Source organism: Pipistrellus kuhlii, unplaced genomic scaffold, assembly GCF_014108245.1.
Source record: "Pipistrellus kuhlii isolate mPipKuh1 unplaced genomic scaffold, mPipKuh1.p scaffold_m20_p_7, whole genome shotgun sequence".
NCBI classification, from domain to species: domain Eukaryota; kingdom Metazoa; phylum Chordata; class Mammalia; order Chiroptera; family Vespertilionidae; genus Pipistrellus; species Pipistrellus kuhlii.
Window position 1 is genome coordinate 4,367,791 of NW_023425573.1, and position 18,534 is coordinate 4,386,324.

The 18,534-nt window shown below is 36.0% G+C and overlaps 1 protein-coding gene across 2 annotated transcripts in view; it reads left to right on the plus strand.

Annotated features, from left to right (window-relative positions):
- Window positions 1-18,534, plus strand: part of ERBB4 (erb-b2 receptor tyrosine kinase 4) — an 819,175-nt gene that overhangs the window by 556,945 nt on the left and 243,696 nt on the right. For both annotated transcript variants that reach the window (XM_045575406.1, XM_045575407.1), the window contains exons 5-7: window positions 1,983-2,048; window positions 14,992-15,110; window positions 18,083-18,224. In XM_045575406.1, the coding sequence (XP_045431362.1) occupies window positions 1,983-2,048; window positions 14,992-15,110; window positions 18,083-18,224 (327 nt within the window). The remainder of the gene's footprint in view (window positions 1-1,982; window positions 2,049-14,991; window positions 15,111-18,082; window positions 18,225-18,534) is intronic.

Genomic DNA, 18,534 nt, shown 5'->3' on the forward strand with positions numbered 1-18,534 from the left:
AGTGTGTCTGCTGAACCTGTTCCTTAACTGTGAAAGCATTTAACTTAATACACATACTCAGTACCGTAAGGAGAGAGAGAAAGAAAGAGAAGCTGCCCAAGTATAATAACTTCCAACTTGAAGAGGTAAACATTGTGGATCAAGAAAAGATGGAAACATTTGATAGAACCCTATTCCATAATTTTTGCAACATCCTATATAATAAAAGCCTAATATGCTAAGTGTCTGTTTGTTTGGTCATCTGCTCAACCAAAGTGTAATTTGCTAATGATATGCTAAAGTCACTCAACCACTCGCTATGACATGCACTGACCACCAAGGGGCAGACGCTCCGACTGGTGAGTTAGCTTGTTGCTGGGGTCCAGCCAATTGGGACTGAGCAAGACAGGCTGGACACGCCCTGGAGCCCTCCTATGTCTGGCCAACCTCCCGGGTCCCTCCCCAGCCCCAATTGTGCATCAGTGAGGACCCATTCGGGACCCCTCAGGGGATGTCGGAGAGCCAGTTTTAGCCCGATTCTGTAGGCCAGGCCAAGGGATCCCACTGGTGCATGAATTAGTACACCAGGGCTCTAGTGTTATAATAAACATCTTGACTAGCCATATGTATATACCCTCTTGCAGTCAATATTAGAAAATTAACAGAGCTTAAACTTTCATCTTTAATCATTTTTCATGTCTACTATTTATTCTAAAAATAAGCCCATTGTATACCCGTGTATTAACAAAAATGTAGAGTGAGCTTATAAAATTCAGAAACAAACTTCAAAGAAAGATATTATGTATAATTGCTTTAGCTAATGTTCTTTTGTTGAGTCCTTATGGGACTTTGTCTGTGAGACAACTGTGAAATTAAGATTTCCAAAAAATTAGCTGTTTAAAAATTTTATATTAAGCCCAACCAGAATCAAGAGGTCATAGGTTCAATTCCCAGTCAGGGAATGTACCCAGGTCATAGGCTTGATTCCCAGTAGGGGGCAAGCAGGAGGTAGCCGATCAATGATTCTTAATGTTGATGTTTCTCTCTCTCTTTCCCTCTCCCTTCCTCTCTAAAATCAATAAAAATATATTTTTAAAAATTTATATTGATATTGGTTCACACATTGGACCTGTACACTGAGGGCAAGGAGAGATGGAAGAAAGAGGCAGGCCACTCCAGGTTGGTAGGTGGCAGATTTAATACCAGTAAGCCAGGGGATTTATTTATGAAGCTTTTCTTTGATGGCCACAAGATGAGTAGACTTCCACACAGTCCCATTGGAATCTTAAAAGTTTATATAGAGACCTTCAAGGGTTCGCTCATGTATTCAGTACAGATGGTCTCAACAACACCTACTCTCTCTAGGTTATACCCTGGAAACAGCTGCTGGTTTGGGGACATCTGCTAGGATATACATTCCAAGGACTGGGGCAAGGTGAGGTTCTTCCAATTGCCCAGGTCCAGCTCAAGGTTCAAGTGATAGGGTCTTCTTGATGATTTTCTACAATTAAAGTTAATCTAAATGATGTATGCAACCTTTTATTCTGATGTGTTTTTTTTATGTGTTTATAAGAACATATTCTTGTTTTCATGGACTTGAATGTAAGTGTTGACTTAATCCTTAATAATTGTTGGTTTCAGTAAGCCATGCACTTTAGAAATGGTATCAAATACAATAGGTCATAAGCATAAAACTGGTCAGCAATCAAAGTAAAATGTATTTAATGTAAATATTTGCTTCTTGCTAGCTAGTAAAATGCACAAACCCGTTTATTTCCTTTTTTAATAAAATGATGAGAAGATTCCGAGTAGGAAGAGATTGTTTTTCACATCACATGCATTTGACATTCAGGTTTTGTTACTTAAGCAAACACTTTATGAGCTACGCTTCAACTCTAGCATGACTTAAACATCCGCAAAAAGGAGCAAGAATATTTCAATAGAGGAGATAAAGTCAGAGAGTGAAAGATTGTAATGGGAATGTGTTTGTGCCTCTTCCGCAGGTGGACGCTGCCATAAGTCCTGTACTGGCCGATGCTGGGGACCCACAGAGAACCATTGCCAGACTTGTAAGTGCTCCACTCTTAAGAGAGCAGAGGCTTGAAATGGTCAAGTCATTTTAATAATTGATGGTTTTCAGATTTCTGGGAATAAGAAACATGGAAATGAGTTTTTGCTTCCTTGTGTTGTACTAGTATCTGTCCCATCTTTCACTCAAAGGTTAGCAGGCTTTGCAATGCCCCTTGATTTTTTTCACTTCATGCATATGTGCATTAATTTATTTGTGGTGGTAATTCTTAGAAGTGGTCACTGCAGGGTCAAGGATATGTATGCAAGAAATTTGATAGAAATCACCAACTTGGAGATGTTGTTCTCTATAAAGTGTATAGCAATTTCCTCTGCCAAGAGCAATGCATGTACATACTTGTTTTCCTGTTCCCTGGACAAAACAGTGTATTATCAAATCTGGGTCTTTGAAAAAAGGTTAGAAGAAGCATAGTATATCAGAGTAGACTTAAATTAACTTATTTCATAAAAGCAATGTTTTAGGGCAAAGTATTGACAAGAATTTTAACAGGACTTTCATTAAATTACTGTTTGAAATAGGTATACTTGCTATAATATTTTAGGCAGTGTTTTAACAGCATTCTACCAAGGTACAGGAGAGTTCCACTCTCACAGAACAAAGATTAATGATTCAGGGGGAAAAATGTTAATAGAAATGAAGGTTAGGAGATCCTGTAATAGAGTAGATATTGACCCAAGCTAGACCAATAGTATTCTCTCCCTAGAGAATTTGGACTTGTGATCCAGATACTGGTACCACAATCATAGAAACTTGAACTTGAAGAGATAGTAAACCTAGTAGAGGTTTCCATTTTAAACCGTGTGTTAATGAGAAACAGAAACAGCCATTTCTCAGTGACTCACAAGAATAAATTAGCCATACAGCAAGGGCTAACAGGAATCAGGGAGACAGAGACAGAGACAGAGACAGAGAGAGAGAGAGAGACAGAGAGGGAGAGGGAGAGGGAGAGGGAGAGGGAGAGGGAGAGGGAGAGGGAGAGGGAGAGGGAGAGGGAGAGGGAGAGGGAGAGGGAGAGGGAGAGGGAGAGGGAGAGGGAGAGGGAGAGGGAGAGGGAGAGGGAGACAGATATCCTACTTTTCTGGCCTTCATGTGGTTCAGCTACACTCTGTTCTTGATGCCTTAAGAAACAGTGTTTTCCTAGTACATTTAAATGAGTTTTGTTACTTGCCACAAAGTGGCGATGAGAATGAGTCTTGTATGAAAAGCATCACACTATAGTCATGTATTAAATCACCAGCCAAAAAGTCATTTAATTCACCTAATGTTTCAGCATAGACATTAACTTTACTTTACAACCTAATATTTATCTAATAGTCACTGTGCCTACTCCACAGAATCAATAAAAATGTTTAAATATATTTTTATTGATTTCATATAGAGAGAGGGAGAGAAATATAGAAACATCAATGATGAGAAAGAATCATTGATTGGCTGCCTCCTGCATGCCCCACACTGAGGATGGAGCCTGCAACCTGGGTATGTGCCCAGACTGGGAATAAAACCAAGACCTCCTGGTTCATAGGTCAACACTCAACCACAGAGCCACACCAGTCAGGCAGAATCGATAAAGTGTAAATTCAATAGACATTCGCATGTATTTGATATGTGCAAGTCTAAATTTTGGGTTAGTTTTTATTCACATAAATCTTTAGAGCTTATAAAACGTTTTCATTTTAAGATTTGTTTTCACAATATTCTTATGAGTTAAAAGGGCTTAGTTATCACTAACTTCTTTTTAACAATTGGGGAAATATCAGCTGGGAAAATTATTCAAGGAGATGTTAAATTTACAGCACTGTTTCCTATACACCATATTGCATAGCACAGCTTCCTGGGAGAGGACATTAGATTTCAAGTCAGACAGTTGAAACAAACCCCAGTTGTTTCCACTTCCTAGCATGAAAAAGTGACTTAATCTTTTTATATCTTAGTTACCAAGTCTATAAAATAGAAATAATTACACTTTGCTCAGAAGAAGTTTGCTCTCTTGGAATAAAATCCAATCTAGTAATGTAGTTGAAATGCTTAGATATTGTTGGCATATATGAAGGACCTAATAAAGAATAGCTAATATTTTCATAAACTGAAGGAGATGCTCTTAGAAAACATAATATTTCTTAAATGTGAATGCATGAAAAAGCTCTTGCGGCCCAGTTCCGCCTTGTGAAGGCTCCTGACCATCCTGGCTGCAAGCCCTGGAGTGAAGAGGAGGCTCCTGAAGTGGAGGCTGGTTGCCCTTGGCATTCACTCCTGCTCTCTCTCTCCTAGTTGGAGTTACTTGAAAGGGAAATTGCTCATCCATATTTAAAGAGCCCAACATCCTTAGGCAAAACGTATTTTGGAACTCCTCAAAGATATGCATGCTTATGGTAGAACCCGGATTTTAGAAATATGGCCATATTTTTTTGAGAATTAGATCTCATGAGAGATTCCATAGAGACATGAGACCTCCAGAGTTCCATAGAGATGTAACATACATGTGCAAAAAAAAAATAATTAAAAGTATCCAGGCTTATTTTAGATTTTTTTGATGCTTCTTTTAGTTTTACTGTTTCTTTTTGTTAGGCCTACTTGAGGTGCACTTATCTCTGAATCCTGATTGACCGTTTAAGAAATTAGAAGACATACATTGTGCAAGATTTTTTGAAAATATTGAGCTCTTCTTGCCGAAACTGGTTTGGCTCAGCGGTAGAGCGTCAGTCTGCAGACTGAAAGGTCCTGGGTTTGATTCTGGTCAACGGCATGTACATTCGTTGTGGGCATATCCCTGGTGGGGGGTGTGCAAGAGGCAGCTGGTCGATGTTTCTCTCTCATCGATGTTTCTAGCTCTCTATCTCTCTCCCTTCCTCTCTGTAAAAAATCAATAAAAAATATATTTAAAAAAGAAGAAAATATTGAGCTCTTCTTGATTTGCAGCACAAAAGTACGTTGCAAGATCTGAAAGACATAGTCTTATATTATTCAGAAATGATTTTTCTTCTTTTTTTTAATCTTCACCCAAGGAGATATATATATATGTATGTATTTCATTGATTTTCCGAGAGAGGGAAAGACAGAGAGAAACACCAATGTGAGAGAAATACATCAATTGGTTGTCTCCTGCACAAGCCCTGACCAGGGCCTGAGCCGGAGAGGAGCCTGCAACCTAGGTATGTGCCCTTATCCAGAATCGAACCTGGGACCCTCCTGTCCCCAGGCCGAGGCTCTTCCACCGAGCCAAATCAGCTAGGGCATGATTTCTTTTCTTAATGACCAAATACATTCAGGGGCTTCTCTAGGATATTCAACTACATGATTTGCCAAATATTTGCTTATTTTTTAATGGATCATTATTCTTTGAGACTCTTCAATCATTAGGAAAGAGCAATAAAAATACTTAAAATCCCTACACCTCCACTAAGGAATCCAATGTTAAGAATTGTGTTCATTCACCACATCTTATCAATGGTGACATCTTCCCGCAGATGTCTCCTCTCTAAAACAGCAAATATGCCAGGAATTATCGTCTATAAGACTAAATAGTGAGAAATGGGAGGAAAGATAAACGATTCAGGTTCTGGAAGAACAAATCGGTGATAATGCATGACTTGTAAGGATGAAATAAAGCAAAGAGAGGTGATCAGAAAGAGATATCTCTGAATAGAGATATGGGAAAATAAAAATGTGGGTAACTATGGTAAGCTTGAAGGAAAGTCTGCAAGGGGCAGAAGTTTGTTTAAATGTTAGTTTTTAATTACGGTTTACACTCAATACTACTTTATATTGGTTTAAAGTGTACAGCATAGTGGATAGATAATCATGTACATTACAAAATTCCTCCCCTTCCCTATCTCAAATACCAGCTGGCACCCCATATAGCCATTACAATGTCATTTCCCATGACTATTTTTTGACTATGAATATATACTTTTTAACCCATTGACCCTTTTCGGGAAGTCTTCCAAACCTCACCCCTCAGACAACCATCAGTCTGCTCTTTGTGTCTGTAAATGTGTTTGTTTGTTTGTACTCTTTAGCTTTCACATATAACTAAAATTGTATAGCTGGATCTAGAGGGTATTATATGCCAAATGAAAGAGTGAAAGGGCCAGAAGTTTTAAAAGAAGGAATGAAAAAGAATAGACTTAATAAAATGAAAGGAGGGTATAAATAAACTGATAATGTGCTATGGACAACTTATACATGCCTATAGAAATTTTAATAAAATTTTGTAAGTTTTTGTTAAACTTAGTAACATTATGAGACTTCTTTTGTATACTGGCTTGTGTGCTATATTTAGACTTCTTTGCATCTTGAATAATTTAAGTCTGTTACTGTTCTTCTATAGCTTATATAATGTTCAGCCTACTAACTGCAGCACCAGCACCTATATTTAATGTTTCTCTAAAATATGTTATTTTTATAAATAAATTTCTAGAGGAAAAACTTTAGGCAACTGAAAGAGTTTTATCAATACTAAAGTAAGAAAATTGTGCTTATAGAATCGAGCCAAGTGTTGTTACTGTTTTACTTCATGATTTTCTAAAGTGACTTGAATTTATTCTCCTTAAATTCTTTCTGATGTTACAGCATCACGACTCTAAAAACTTAACAAGACAGTTTCTTACATAGTAGCAGTAGGTCAGCATAGAGCTCGTGGTTCAGCACTGAGAGCTGCATTACATGTGGAGAAGAGACTCAGGCTGAAAGTGCCTGTAAGCTCAGTGAAATCATGGCCGCATTACTCCACAACACAGCTTAGCCTTAAGTAAATTGATTTGGCGGATTAATATAGTCATGTCAGGGGAGACAAATGTATCTGCTATGTCAATTCTAAAGCTTACAGAATTGTATTTAGCAGGCTTACTGGTCAGAATGACAACTCTCTAGTCATAAGAACTGAGTCCTGAGCTGCATAGGTTTAGGTGTGAGAGAGACTAAGATTTAAGAAGTAAATAATGACGATTAAAAGAACAATGCTATCTCTGTGCCTGCAAGATGTCTAAGGCAAACTTATCTCATTTAAAGTAGATACCACAAGCCCCTTTTCTCTTTGAGCTCAGTGTCAGGTCAGTTCTCTCCCGTCACTTATTAGGCAGTATGGATTTTCATTTTATATGTTCCTTTTGACCTCAATGTCACCTCCTTTAAACACTGCATTTTATTTTTGTTTTTAGAAGGAGGAGAATATATCGAAACATTAGAGTTTGATTCCCCTCGTCTTTGCATATATTTTGCATTTATGTAGTTATAATTTTCTTTAACTGAAGGCTATTCAACTAAAATATTCTCTTCTGATTACCACTTGCTATACACTTCAGTCTTCTAAGTTGTTTTACATATGATATTTCTTGCCTTGAAACTAGTTGGAAAATGTAAGTGCATTTGACAATAGCATGTTTCAATTACTGGAGTGAATAGATATACTCTGATCATTGAAACATCTGTGAAATTGCTTAAAGCTTATTCATCATTTTAACCAAAGGAAAACTATTGTATATTGTGAATTTCATCCATTACTTCTACAGTATTGTTTCTAGCTAGATTATCTCAAAATATTTTTAGGTTAAAAATAGAATAGCATTAAAATTAATAAAAACAGTGTATTTGTTCGGTTGTAGATAATGGTGAATGAAGCACGTCACTGTCTTGGCAAAATAGAAACGAGTTCCAAACAACACTTCCTGTTATTTATTGTTTCTATGCAGATATTATAGAACTTACTAGGAAAAATTTAGAAAAGTATTGAGCATTTTCCTCAATAATTAATTCTATTTATGTATAAACAAAATTACTCTCAGTAGTTGTAATATTTGAAAACTTTTAGTTTAATAATAGGAACAAAACAAAAAAAACAAAACCACCATGGTCTATTTACTACCAGGACAAACATTAAAGGACGGAGACATATATACTCTTACTTGTTCTAAATAGATCTGGAATTTCTTTGAAGAGAATGCTACAAATCTGAGGAGTATTATATATTTCAGGTCCTCAAATTTTCAGCAAGCAAGAAAATGTAGCAATTCAAAATGAAAATGTCCTTTTCTTTATGAAATTTCCAAAAGTAGTAGTAAAACCAAAATGAGAAGTTATCAATATAGGAATAAATGAATGACACCCACATAAATGCATGCACATACAATTTAAATAAAATGTAATTGTTTTTAGTGGAACAAATGCTGTTTAAAAAAGAAGGTGTTGGTGTGGTAAATATCCAATCGGAGCAGAGAAAGGCCACGTGGGAGCCAATGAAAAAACAGGAAAGAGCTGAGCCAGCAGGCTCGATCAATCAGGATAACAGCTAGCCTTTGTGAAAAGTCAACAGCGTTAATTAAAACTCCTGTATTTTACTAATAACTTTAAAAGTCCATAAGCCTTCTTATTGATTTTCTATTTCCATTTTTGTGTTTGTAGTTTCTGGAGCTATTGTAAAAATTAATGGAAACATTATAATGGGCTGATGACTTGCATATATTTCTAAAATTATGCCCATCTAAAACATTTCCAAAAGATATCCAATAATTTGCTTGTAGAAAATATTTTTTCCTACTACGCTCTTGATATTGCTATATGTTGATTATATTTGTTGTAACTTGGTGACCTTTTTTTTTTTTAAGATTTAAAAGAATGGAATGTTTTTCATTTTAACTACAGAAGACATAGTTATATTGAAATTTCTATAAAGTACATTTGAATTCAAGAGAGATTGCTTAATGCCATGTTAAAGACTCAAGGGATATAAATAAAATACATAAACTTGTGCCTGTTCTCTGGAAATGTCTTAAGGAATAAGACAAAAATGAGGAATGTTTGAAAAGTTAAAAAGAAGAAAAAAAAAATACTGGACTAAAGGCATCAGGAGAAGACAAGAGATGTAGTTCTAACTCTACACTTAATGTTAAGGACCTCTGTTTCCTCAAGTTCCCTTATCAACACAATAAAAATATTGAAAATAATGATATACCTGTTCTTGCTTCTCGCATGGTTAGGATATTTCCATGTGTGTGCCTGTATCCATACTCACTGATTAGCTGTGGATCACACACACATAGATGCAGATATTGACAGAGATACAGGTAATTTGGGGAATTGATTTATGTCCTTTTTAACTACTGATAGTGTAATATAGTCACTGGGAATGCCTAAACCCCTCGCTCAGCCTGTTCTACTGGTGGTCCACCCGCACAGACTGCTTTGAACCAGAGCCAACATTGTGGCTGGATCAGACTTTGTGGTTCTTATTATGATTGCAAGACATACATCAGCAACAATCATCAGGGAACTTCAATAAAACAATGATAATGCTGCCAAAACCGGGTTGGCTCAGTGGATAGAGTGTCAGCCTGCAGACTGAAGGGTCCCAGGTTCGATTCTGGTCAAGGGCATGTACCTTGGTTGTGGGCACATCCCCAGTGGGGGGGGGGGTGCAGGAGGCGGCTGATGGATGATTCTCATCAATGTTTCTAACTGTCCCTCTTTCTTCCTCTCTGTAAAAAAAATCAATAAAATATATTTAAAAACGAACAAAAAACAAACAATGATAATGCTAATTATTCCCAGATCTCAGAGGGGATGGCCCAATGGCCACACAAAAAGATCTTGGGGAGGGGAAAGAGGAGAGGGGAGGAGAGGGGAGGGGAGAGGAGAGGAGAGGAGAGGAGGGGAGAGGAGAGGAGGGGAGGGGAGCGGAGGGGAGGGGAGAAGAGAATGTGAATGTTCTGCTTCTTTTGGAATCCAGGTTTAGATGCCTAGAGTTGCATGCGTTCAATCTTTCTTGGCCAATTTAAAACGTAAGAGCAGGAGTTTGTGTGTGGAAAGGAAAAAGTGGGGTCACTTAAATTGTCAGTCACCTAGGTTACCAGGGCTTTCTCTAAAGGGAATTGTACGCGTGGGGTGGCGGCCTAGCTTCTTATCTAGGTGTTTTCATAGTAGTGTGTAATATAGCTGGACATATGTCTATTTGTGACAGATACCTTCAAAAACAACTCCTTGGTTGGCTTTTTCAAAAGCTTAGTATGTATCAGGTACTTAACTGCAGAAATGCAAGCTAAGGTTTGGGGCGAGAGATAATCTTATCTGATCAGAAGATTGGAGAGTGAATGCAGCACATTGGAAGGATTACTGACAGGGCACTGAGCAGTAGAGTCAGAAATATTTAAATTGTTCTGTGAGAAGAAGAGTCATAGTTTGTAGTCATTCTTGCACATATATAATACTTAAAGTGCATGTTTGTGGTGGTTCCACTTTAAGACTGTTATTACTGAGATAGTGGACTTGAATGTTGGCCCCATCTGGGTCTGTGTCCTCCTCTAAAATCAGTAGGTTAACCTCAGTCACATATGAGGTTTAATAAAGTGCTAACTATAATATAATTTTATTTTTGTAGCTTTCACCATTAATTTGAAGTGTGTTTGAGTAATATCTTAGTTTTCATTACTCATCACTCATAATTGTGTTGTTACATAAAATTACTCCAGAACAAATTATGTTTCAAGAATATAAAACAGAGATGTGTAGGTCATTTTAGTTTTTCCATATTACATTTAAAATAGCATCTGAAATTATCTTCCTCCCACCCGCACCCCATTTGTTCTTTAAATTGAGATACCTAGTATTATTTTGTGGCTCTTAATGTAAACATGTTAGTGAAGATATATAGGAGTCTGGAAATTAATTTAAAACCCTACTTTATGATAAGTTATGCAACCCAGTATAAGCTAGTTAAATATTTTTTAAATGTTAACTTCTTCATCTGTAACACTGGGATAATTAATTTGCTCTGTCGGGTGTATAGCTTATTTCATATTATAGATTATTTAAGGCCATATAACTCAAGTATATAGACTTGAAATATAACAATGTATTCCCATCAATGAACACTTTTGCCCCACCCTATATTTTTCCACAAAGTGATTACTAGCTGGCAAGAAGTTTGGCATATATGTGTGTGTTTATGGGTATATTTATTCACATAAATGTTCCTTATTAATGGACATTTAGATAACATTGTATTAGTTTTAGTTGCAACCAGTGAACATTTTAGATATACCAGTGACCCAGTGCCCTGATTTGTGCATATTGAAAGGAAATTAATTAGGTGGCTGAATCAGAATGGAGGAGGAGGGCGTGCATCTTTACTTTAAATTTTTTTTTAGTGTCTCCTTGGCACTGAGTACACAGAGGTGCCTGGTTATTCTCCTTGGGACTACAAGTAGCAACAGTTTGAGATGATAGTCTCTCAATAGTACCTCCTACCTGTGGGATATGTAGCATTTAAACGTTACACATCTGATTCTCATGGATATTTTGAATGAATCCTCATTCCCAATTTCAAATTTACTCTCCTAATATAATAAACATTTAGCTTCCCAGGTTTTATCCTTTGTATTAAGCAATCATAGTTAGTGATGTATCACCAATGAATAAGCTCATTAATATTTGACCAAAATATTTTAATGCACCCAATGAAGCAATTTATAAATGTTAGTAAATACAGGGAAAATGCTAATGAATTAATATTCAAGCAAGGATATAAATTAATATAACCACAGCAATTATAAGTTAATGTTCCCATAGAGGCTAAGTGAGTTATCTCATTGATTTCAGGAACTGTATTTGTTTTGTTTCTGTCATAATAAAATATGAGTATAGTTTGATGTGCTTAATTAATAGTAAGTAATGTTTATTCATCAACTAATGCCCTTAAATGGATTTTACAGAGAGAATATTTTCTTTCTAAAAACAAATCTTACATAATGCTAAGAAATGTTTCTTGAACTATGTCACATCACTGTTTAGAGTTAAGCATATTTTGTCCTTTTTGCTCATTTATATTATTATATGTCAAGCAAACACTTCCCAAATACGCTTCATGTTTATTGAACTTTCTTTAAAAAAATTATTGATTTCAGAGAGGAAGGAAGAGGGAGAAGAGAGATAGAAACAACAATGATGAAAGATACTCAAATATCAGCCGCCTCCTGCACATCCCACATTGGGGATCAAATTCCCAACTTGGGCATGTCCCTGACCTGGAATCAAATAATGACCTCCTTCCTGGTTCATAGATCTATGCTCAGTCATTGAGCAACACCAGCCAGGCTGAATTTTCAATTGGTATTAAGGCATGTGAAAACCATGATGCCAAAAAGTGCTATTTCACTGTTTATTTTTAAAATCAATGCTAGACTGATTTTGAAGCAAAACCTGTAATTTAATTATCTTTTAATAGCTTAAATTAAAACATTTAAAGGTACTGACTTAGTTATTCCTTTGCATGACCCTCAATGGAATGGCATGTGTAAGATCAAAGTGTCCTAAAGACATGAGATATGTGACCACTATATAAAATAAATAGCTGTTTTGAAAAATTTAAAATTGACTCAACAACACATATAGTGTAATTATTTAAAACATATTTTAAAAGTTCCACAGTATAATATTATTATAGAAAATAAGATTGTTCTCTTAGATTATAATCATAGCATATTATTTTCATATTTAAATAGTGTACTCAATGTGATAATCTTAATATAAATATTTAATACATAATTTTAAAATAAATTTATGGTTAATTATCTTTATAAATATTATGTACACTAATTTTCTCATTTTGTGGGAGAAAGCAAGCAAAGCATATAAATAAAGAGAAAGACATTTTGTAAATTTACCTTTCATCACTATAGAGTTGAAAATAAAGATTAACACTTCAATGTACATGACTTAGATTAAAATATAGGATATTTTTGCTGACTTACTTCATGTTATTTTCCAGCTGAGCAAGTTAATTCCTTTCCATTAAAAGCAAATTAATAGACAATCCTGTGATAAAACTTATTTCAAATCTAGTAATTTGGTTACTTAACATTTATCTGCTGTTTTAATTAGTAGGTCTTGGTACATCAAAAAAGCCTTTTGAAATAAGAAAGAGGAATTATATTTAAACTTGTTATTTAAATATAATATGAAATAATGTTTTCTTTATATGGTATGGTTTACAAATTGGGACATCTAAATAAATATACTACTGGATAAAATGTAGGAACATTAATGTACATATAATGTAATATATTAGGGTATATTTCATATACTGTATTGTGTAGAAGTAGTGTATATGAAACATAACTAAAAAGTACAGGAATGCCAAGTAGACATTAGAATATACTAGCAAACAAATGAGTTGTAAAATATATTAGATGGTGATTGATGCTATAACAAAAATGCAGAAAAGAAGGAAGGGACAGAGGGGAGGGAAATAAAGGAAGTGAGAGAGGAAGAGAAATAAAAGAGAGAGATGCATCCTGTAGCTCAATAGAGAATTCAAATCTGAATCTGAAAGTAATCTCCCTATAGGTAGTATGCAAAGTAAAAGATGAATGATTTCATTCAGGCATGAGCCCACAGCCCAAGAAAATTGCCAAATTCAACCAAGACCAATTCTGAGGAATACTAATGTTTAAGGAGTTGTGCTTTGCTATGGAAGCAGTGAAGGAAGCTTTGAATAACTAGTCAGTGAGGTAGGAAGACACAAGGCTGAAATGGAAATACAGAAATCAAGAAGTGACATGCTACACATACTATATAATAAAGAGGTAATATGCAAATTGACCATCACTCCAAAACACAAAAGATGACTGCCCCCATGTGATCAAAGAAGGCCACCCTCATGTGGACACAAGATGGCTGCCACAAGATGGCCAGTAGGGGAGGGCAGTTAGGGACAATAGGCTTGCAGGGGAGCAGTTAGGTGTAGATCAGGCAGGCAGGGGAATGGTTAGGAGATGATCAGGCTGGCAGGCAGAAGCGGTTAGAGGCAATCAGGCAGGCAGGCAAGCTGTTGGGAGCCAGCAGTCCTGAATTTTGACAGGGATGTCGGACTGCCAGTGGGATCGGGCCTATACAGGCAGTTGGACATCCCTCGAGAAGTCCCAGATTGAACAGGGGTGCAGGCTAGGCTGAGGGATGCTACCTCTCCTCTGTGCATGAATTTCATGCACCAGGCCTCTAGTATCCTATAAAATTTAGTTCTCCAAAATACTTTAAAATATCCCTTCAATAAGTGAGATAAGCAGAATTATTTTACTTAATATCGTAATGTTGAAGCCCAGTCTATAGCATTGATTTTACTAAAGTGTACCTATAGGATTCTGCCAACTGTATTAAAGGGTGTTATAGGAAAAGGCCAGTGGGAGTTTTTGTTGTGTTTAGTGTTTAGTTCTTCCTCCTGTACTCCCTCACTCCCACTTTTCTTTCTTACCTTCTTCTTTCTTTCCCTCCATTCCTTCCTTTAAGAATATCGCTCTATTCCTTACATGGTTCTTCTTTTGAAGACTCTCAGTAGAAATGTCACTGATATATTAGGAATAGAAAGAGTTGTGCTACTACTGCTTAATTCTATCTCTCTTTTTCTCTATCTTTCTCCCTCTCCCTCCCTGTCTGTCTCCCCCAACCCCATTTCATTTATATATCTGTCTATCTAATATGTATCATGTAAGATATAATATGAATCATGTAAAGATTTATATTTTTTTTCTTTTTGCACTGACCGATAAAAACCTCAGGTTTATTTCTGGGGACACGTGCTATAGGACCTAACTGTGCCCAGTGGGAATTGATTCCATCTTTCATAACCTACTAGAGTGCCTCATTCAGTTATTTCAAACTTGACTCTCTTGGGTTAAATTGTATGGTTTTAGTAAATCACAATAGAATTTGCTTGCACAAGAAATACTCTATAAATTAATGTATGTGTTAATTTGGAAATTTTTGTGCAGTAATTTTGATCAGTTGCAGACTTCATTCAGCACGTGTTAGCTGAATGGAGTCAATGGTGGGTTCATTGACATTCTAGAGGCCAGTTTTTTCCAGCTACTTAATCCAAGTCCCCTTAGATACTTCTCTTGGTGGCTGATTTGACCAGGCTTCATATCTGTTTTCTGCAGTGACAAGGACGGTGTGTGCAGAACAATGTGATGGCAGATGCTATGGACCCTACGTCAGTGACTGCTGTCATCGAGAGTGTGCTGGAGGCTGCTCAGGTCCGAAGGACACCGACTGCTTTGTAAGTGTGGTGCTCTTTGTTCCTCCCTTCTTGGTTTGTCTCAGGCACATTGAATCCTTAACACCCGATTGAAAAAGACCTCATTTAACCACTTAAGGATTAAGTACTATTCTCCACCTTCCTACAAGTCATGCATTCACTGGGTGGCAGTTGATGAGCTAGGATTGTTTGTTATGTTTTTCTGTTGCAATTTATATTACCAGTGAGATTTATAGAGGACTGAAGGAGAGCATATTAAACATATTTTAAAAACTAATAGCATTTTCCCAACATTTACAGTGATTACTTCTTTATGTTGTTGTGTCATTGAGTTTCTGAGTGGAGACACTTGGATTTTTATTTCTTAAATATGAATTTAAGATATGTTTATAAATTTAAGCATTTTTATGTTGTTTACAAATGGATATGATTCAAAATTTATGAGATTTACAAATACACACTTGAAGAGTTTTACATGTTAATCCGTGTGATTTTTATTTTAGAAGAGGATACTTTTACATTCTTAAAATTAACATGTAGCATTTATTGGGGGCACTTTTAATTATATTTTGATAGCTCGGATACAGTTCTTTCTGTCCTTTTGAATACATACAAGCAATTCTGTGAGCTTTAGTTAATGCAATTTCATACACACATAGAACACTTTAAGCTAACTCATAAGTTGTTTTTGTTGTTAAAAATAAACACAGAAATTTATTTCCTTGTTATCCCTTCTCAAATATTCAGAGAACACACATATATATTTAGAATTGAGTAATTTCTTTTAATTGGCACTTGATTATGAAAAATAAGCAGAACAGAAACTACAGCTCTTATGGTCACTTGTGATATTTTTTTAATGTCACAAAAATTTAACTTGTCTCCCCTAAATTCTACAGTGAACAGAAGTCTGTAGTGCAGAGGAAGTGAGTCAGGAGGAAGAAGAGAATATTAAAGTGTAAACATTTAAAGCAGCTCCTCAGCAGTTCTTGCATTGAGGCCTTTTTATTTGCTTGTCTCCAGTCATGGGCTGGAAACGAGATCTGGGGGACACTAAACAAGCATTGGGTTCACAATTCCAAAACAGTAACGGCAATAAAACACCAATAGCCAGAGCTTTCACTCTGTTTTGTTCACGGTCCCATTGCCATGATAAGCAGAGTGCCAAGAGAGCTTCGGAATTTTTATTGCATTTTTTATGGAATGGCCCCGCGATTCCACTTTGGCATTGGCTACAGGATGCTCAGGAATGCCAGACCAAGGCCTGGGTGTAAGCCATATTGTGTTTGTCGGGTTCCTCTGGCTTATGTTTCTTTGTTGCTAAGCAATCTGCACACAACATCTCATAAAGTATGTTAGTAAAGCAATTATGAGGACACATGAAGTTTTATAGCCATAAATTAAAACTTACTGAGTTTTCTAGATTGGTTTTTAATAGATTCTTCCTGGAAAGTGTCAGCTCAGTGAATAATGTATCGTCAGTGATTCTTGTTCTGATTATACATCTCGTAAGACCATCATCAGGGAATTGTCATGTTGGTAATAAAGTGCTTGCTAAAACAACAACTGATGAAGAAAATGTTTTGAGGAAACAGAATAAATTAGTGCTTATTAATAATCATACATACAATTTATGATGACTGTAAACTACTATTTGAGTTCACATTAGCCTGCTTTGCAAGACCTAAATTATTCCTAAGGAGGTTTAATGTATTTTAATTAAGAGATTTAGTTCATCCACTCTTTGTTAATCACATGTTTTTATGTCATTATATTCCATTTTTGTAATACATGCCTCACTTTTGGGCAGTAAATTTATTTTTAATTATTCTTAAAGGCATTTGAACAATTTAACAAATTGAGATTTTAATACAAATATATGCCAGTGGAAATTAAATATTTTACTTGAATTGGTGGCTTGTACCAAGTTGTGTGGCATTGTGAAAACGGCATCATCTTATTTAATTTGGCATTAAATACCCCTCCATTTACCCTTTGACCAGTCACCTGCGAGAGCCTTTGTTTGAGGTCAGTGTTATTAGCTATCGAGTGTTTTCTCACTACACAGTGAACATGAATGTCACTTAAGGCACTGAACTCTCCAAACACTAGCTTTAAGAATAGTCTAACTTGGCCCTAACTAGCTTAGGTCAGTAGATAGAGCCGGACTGTGGACAGAAGGGCACCAGGCTAAGGGCACATGCCTGGGTTGCGGGCTCAGTCCACAGTAGGAGAAGTGCAGGAGGCAGCAAGTTAATGATTCTCTCTCATCACTGACGTTTCTGTTTCACTCTTCCTCTCTGAAAACCATAAAATATTTTTCTAAAAGAGTCTAGCACTTAGTCTAGCACTAATAACCAAATGCCCTGTAGAACTGGGGATTTTGTTATTAGCACTAGACTCGAAGACTCAACATAAACCCTTTGAATCAGTGTGTGTTTAATGACTTTTCACTATTAGCTAATTTTGATAATTTAAAGTAAATGACAATTCATAAATTAGTGGATAGATGCTAAACAATTTGAACATTAATAAACTATAGATGGTATTACCGACATTGGAAAAACAGTTTTGTAGAATTGTAGAAGTCCTAAGCAAATTTGAACTTAAAATTAAGCACTAATAGCTATGAAATTTTCAAAATTTACAGTTTTCATGAAATTGATATATACTGAGTAAAGTACACAAACTTCTCTAAAAAATGTTCTTTAATAATAATTATTGCCGAAACTGGTTTGGCTCAGTGGATAGAGTGTTGGCCTGCAGACTGAAAGGCCCCAGGTTCAATTCTGGTCAAGGACATGTACCTTGGTTGTGGGCACATTCCCAGTAGTGGGTGTGCAGGAGGGAGCTGATCGATGTTTCTCTCTCATTGATGTTTCTAACTCTCTATCTCCCTCCCTTCCTCTCTGTAAAAAATTAATAAAATATATTTTTAAAATAATTATTATTAGGATTATTTTTTAATGAAATTAACACTTGATATGTTGCAGGCCTGCATGAATTTCAATGACAGTGGAGCATGTGTGACTCAGTGTCCCCAAACCTTTGTCTACAACCCAACCACCTTTCAACTGGAGCATAACTTCAATGCCAAGTACACATATGGAGCATTTTGTGTCAAGAAATGCCCACGTAAGTAGAAGATAAGAATAGTCAGATCAATTACATCATTATTTAAAAGCAAAATAATTTCATGTAAATTTATTGTTACTTAAAATCTGTCATATCATGAATTACTTGGGTATGGGGACTATTGCTACCATTTCAAAGATAAAGAAATTTAAATTATATGATCAGTATCAGAACAGAAGTGGTATGTTTTAGTGTGGTCTCATTGACTTCCAAACTCATTATTTTCACTATATAGCATTGCTTTTTCACATGATGCTGTTTCTTAGAAAAGTGATTAGTTTTAGGGCAGTAAGCTATGTTATGAATGGCG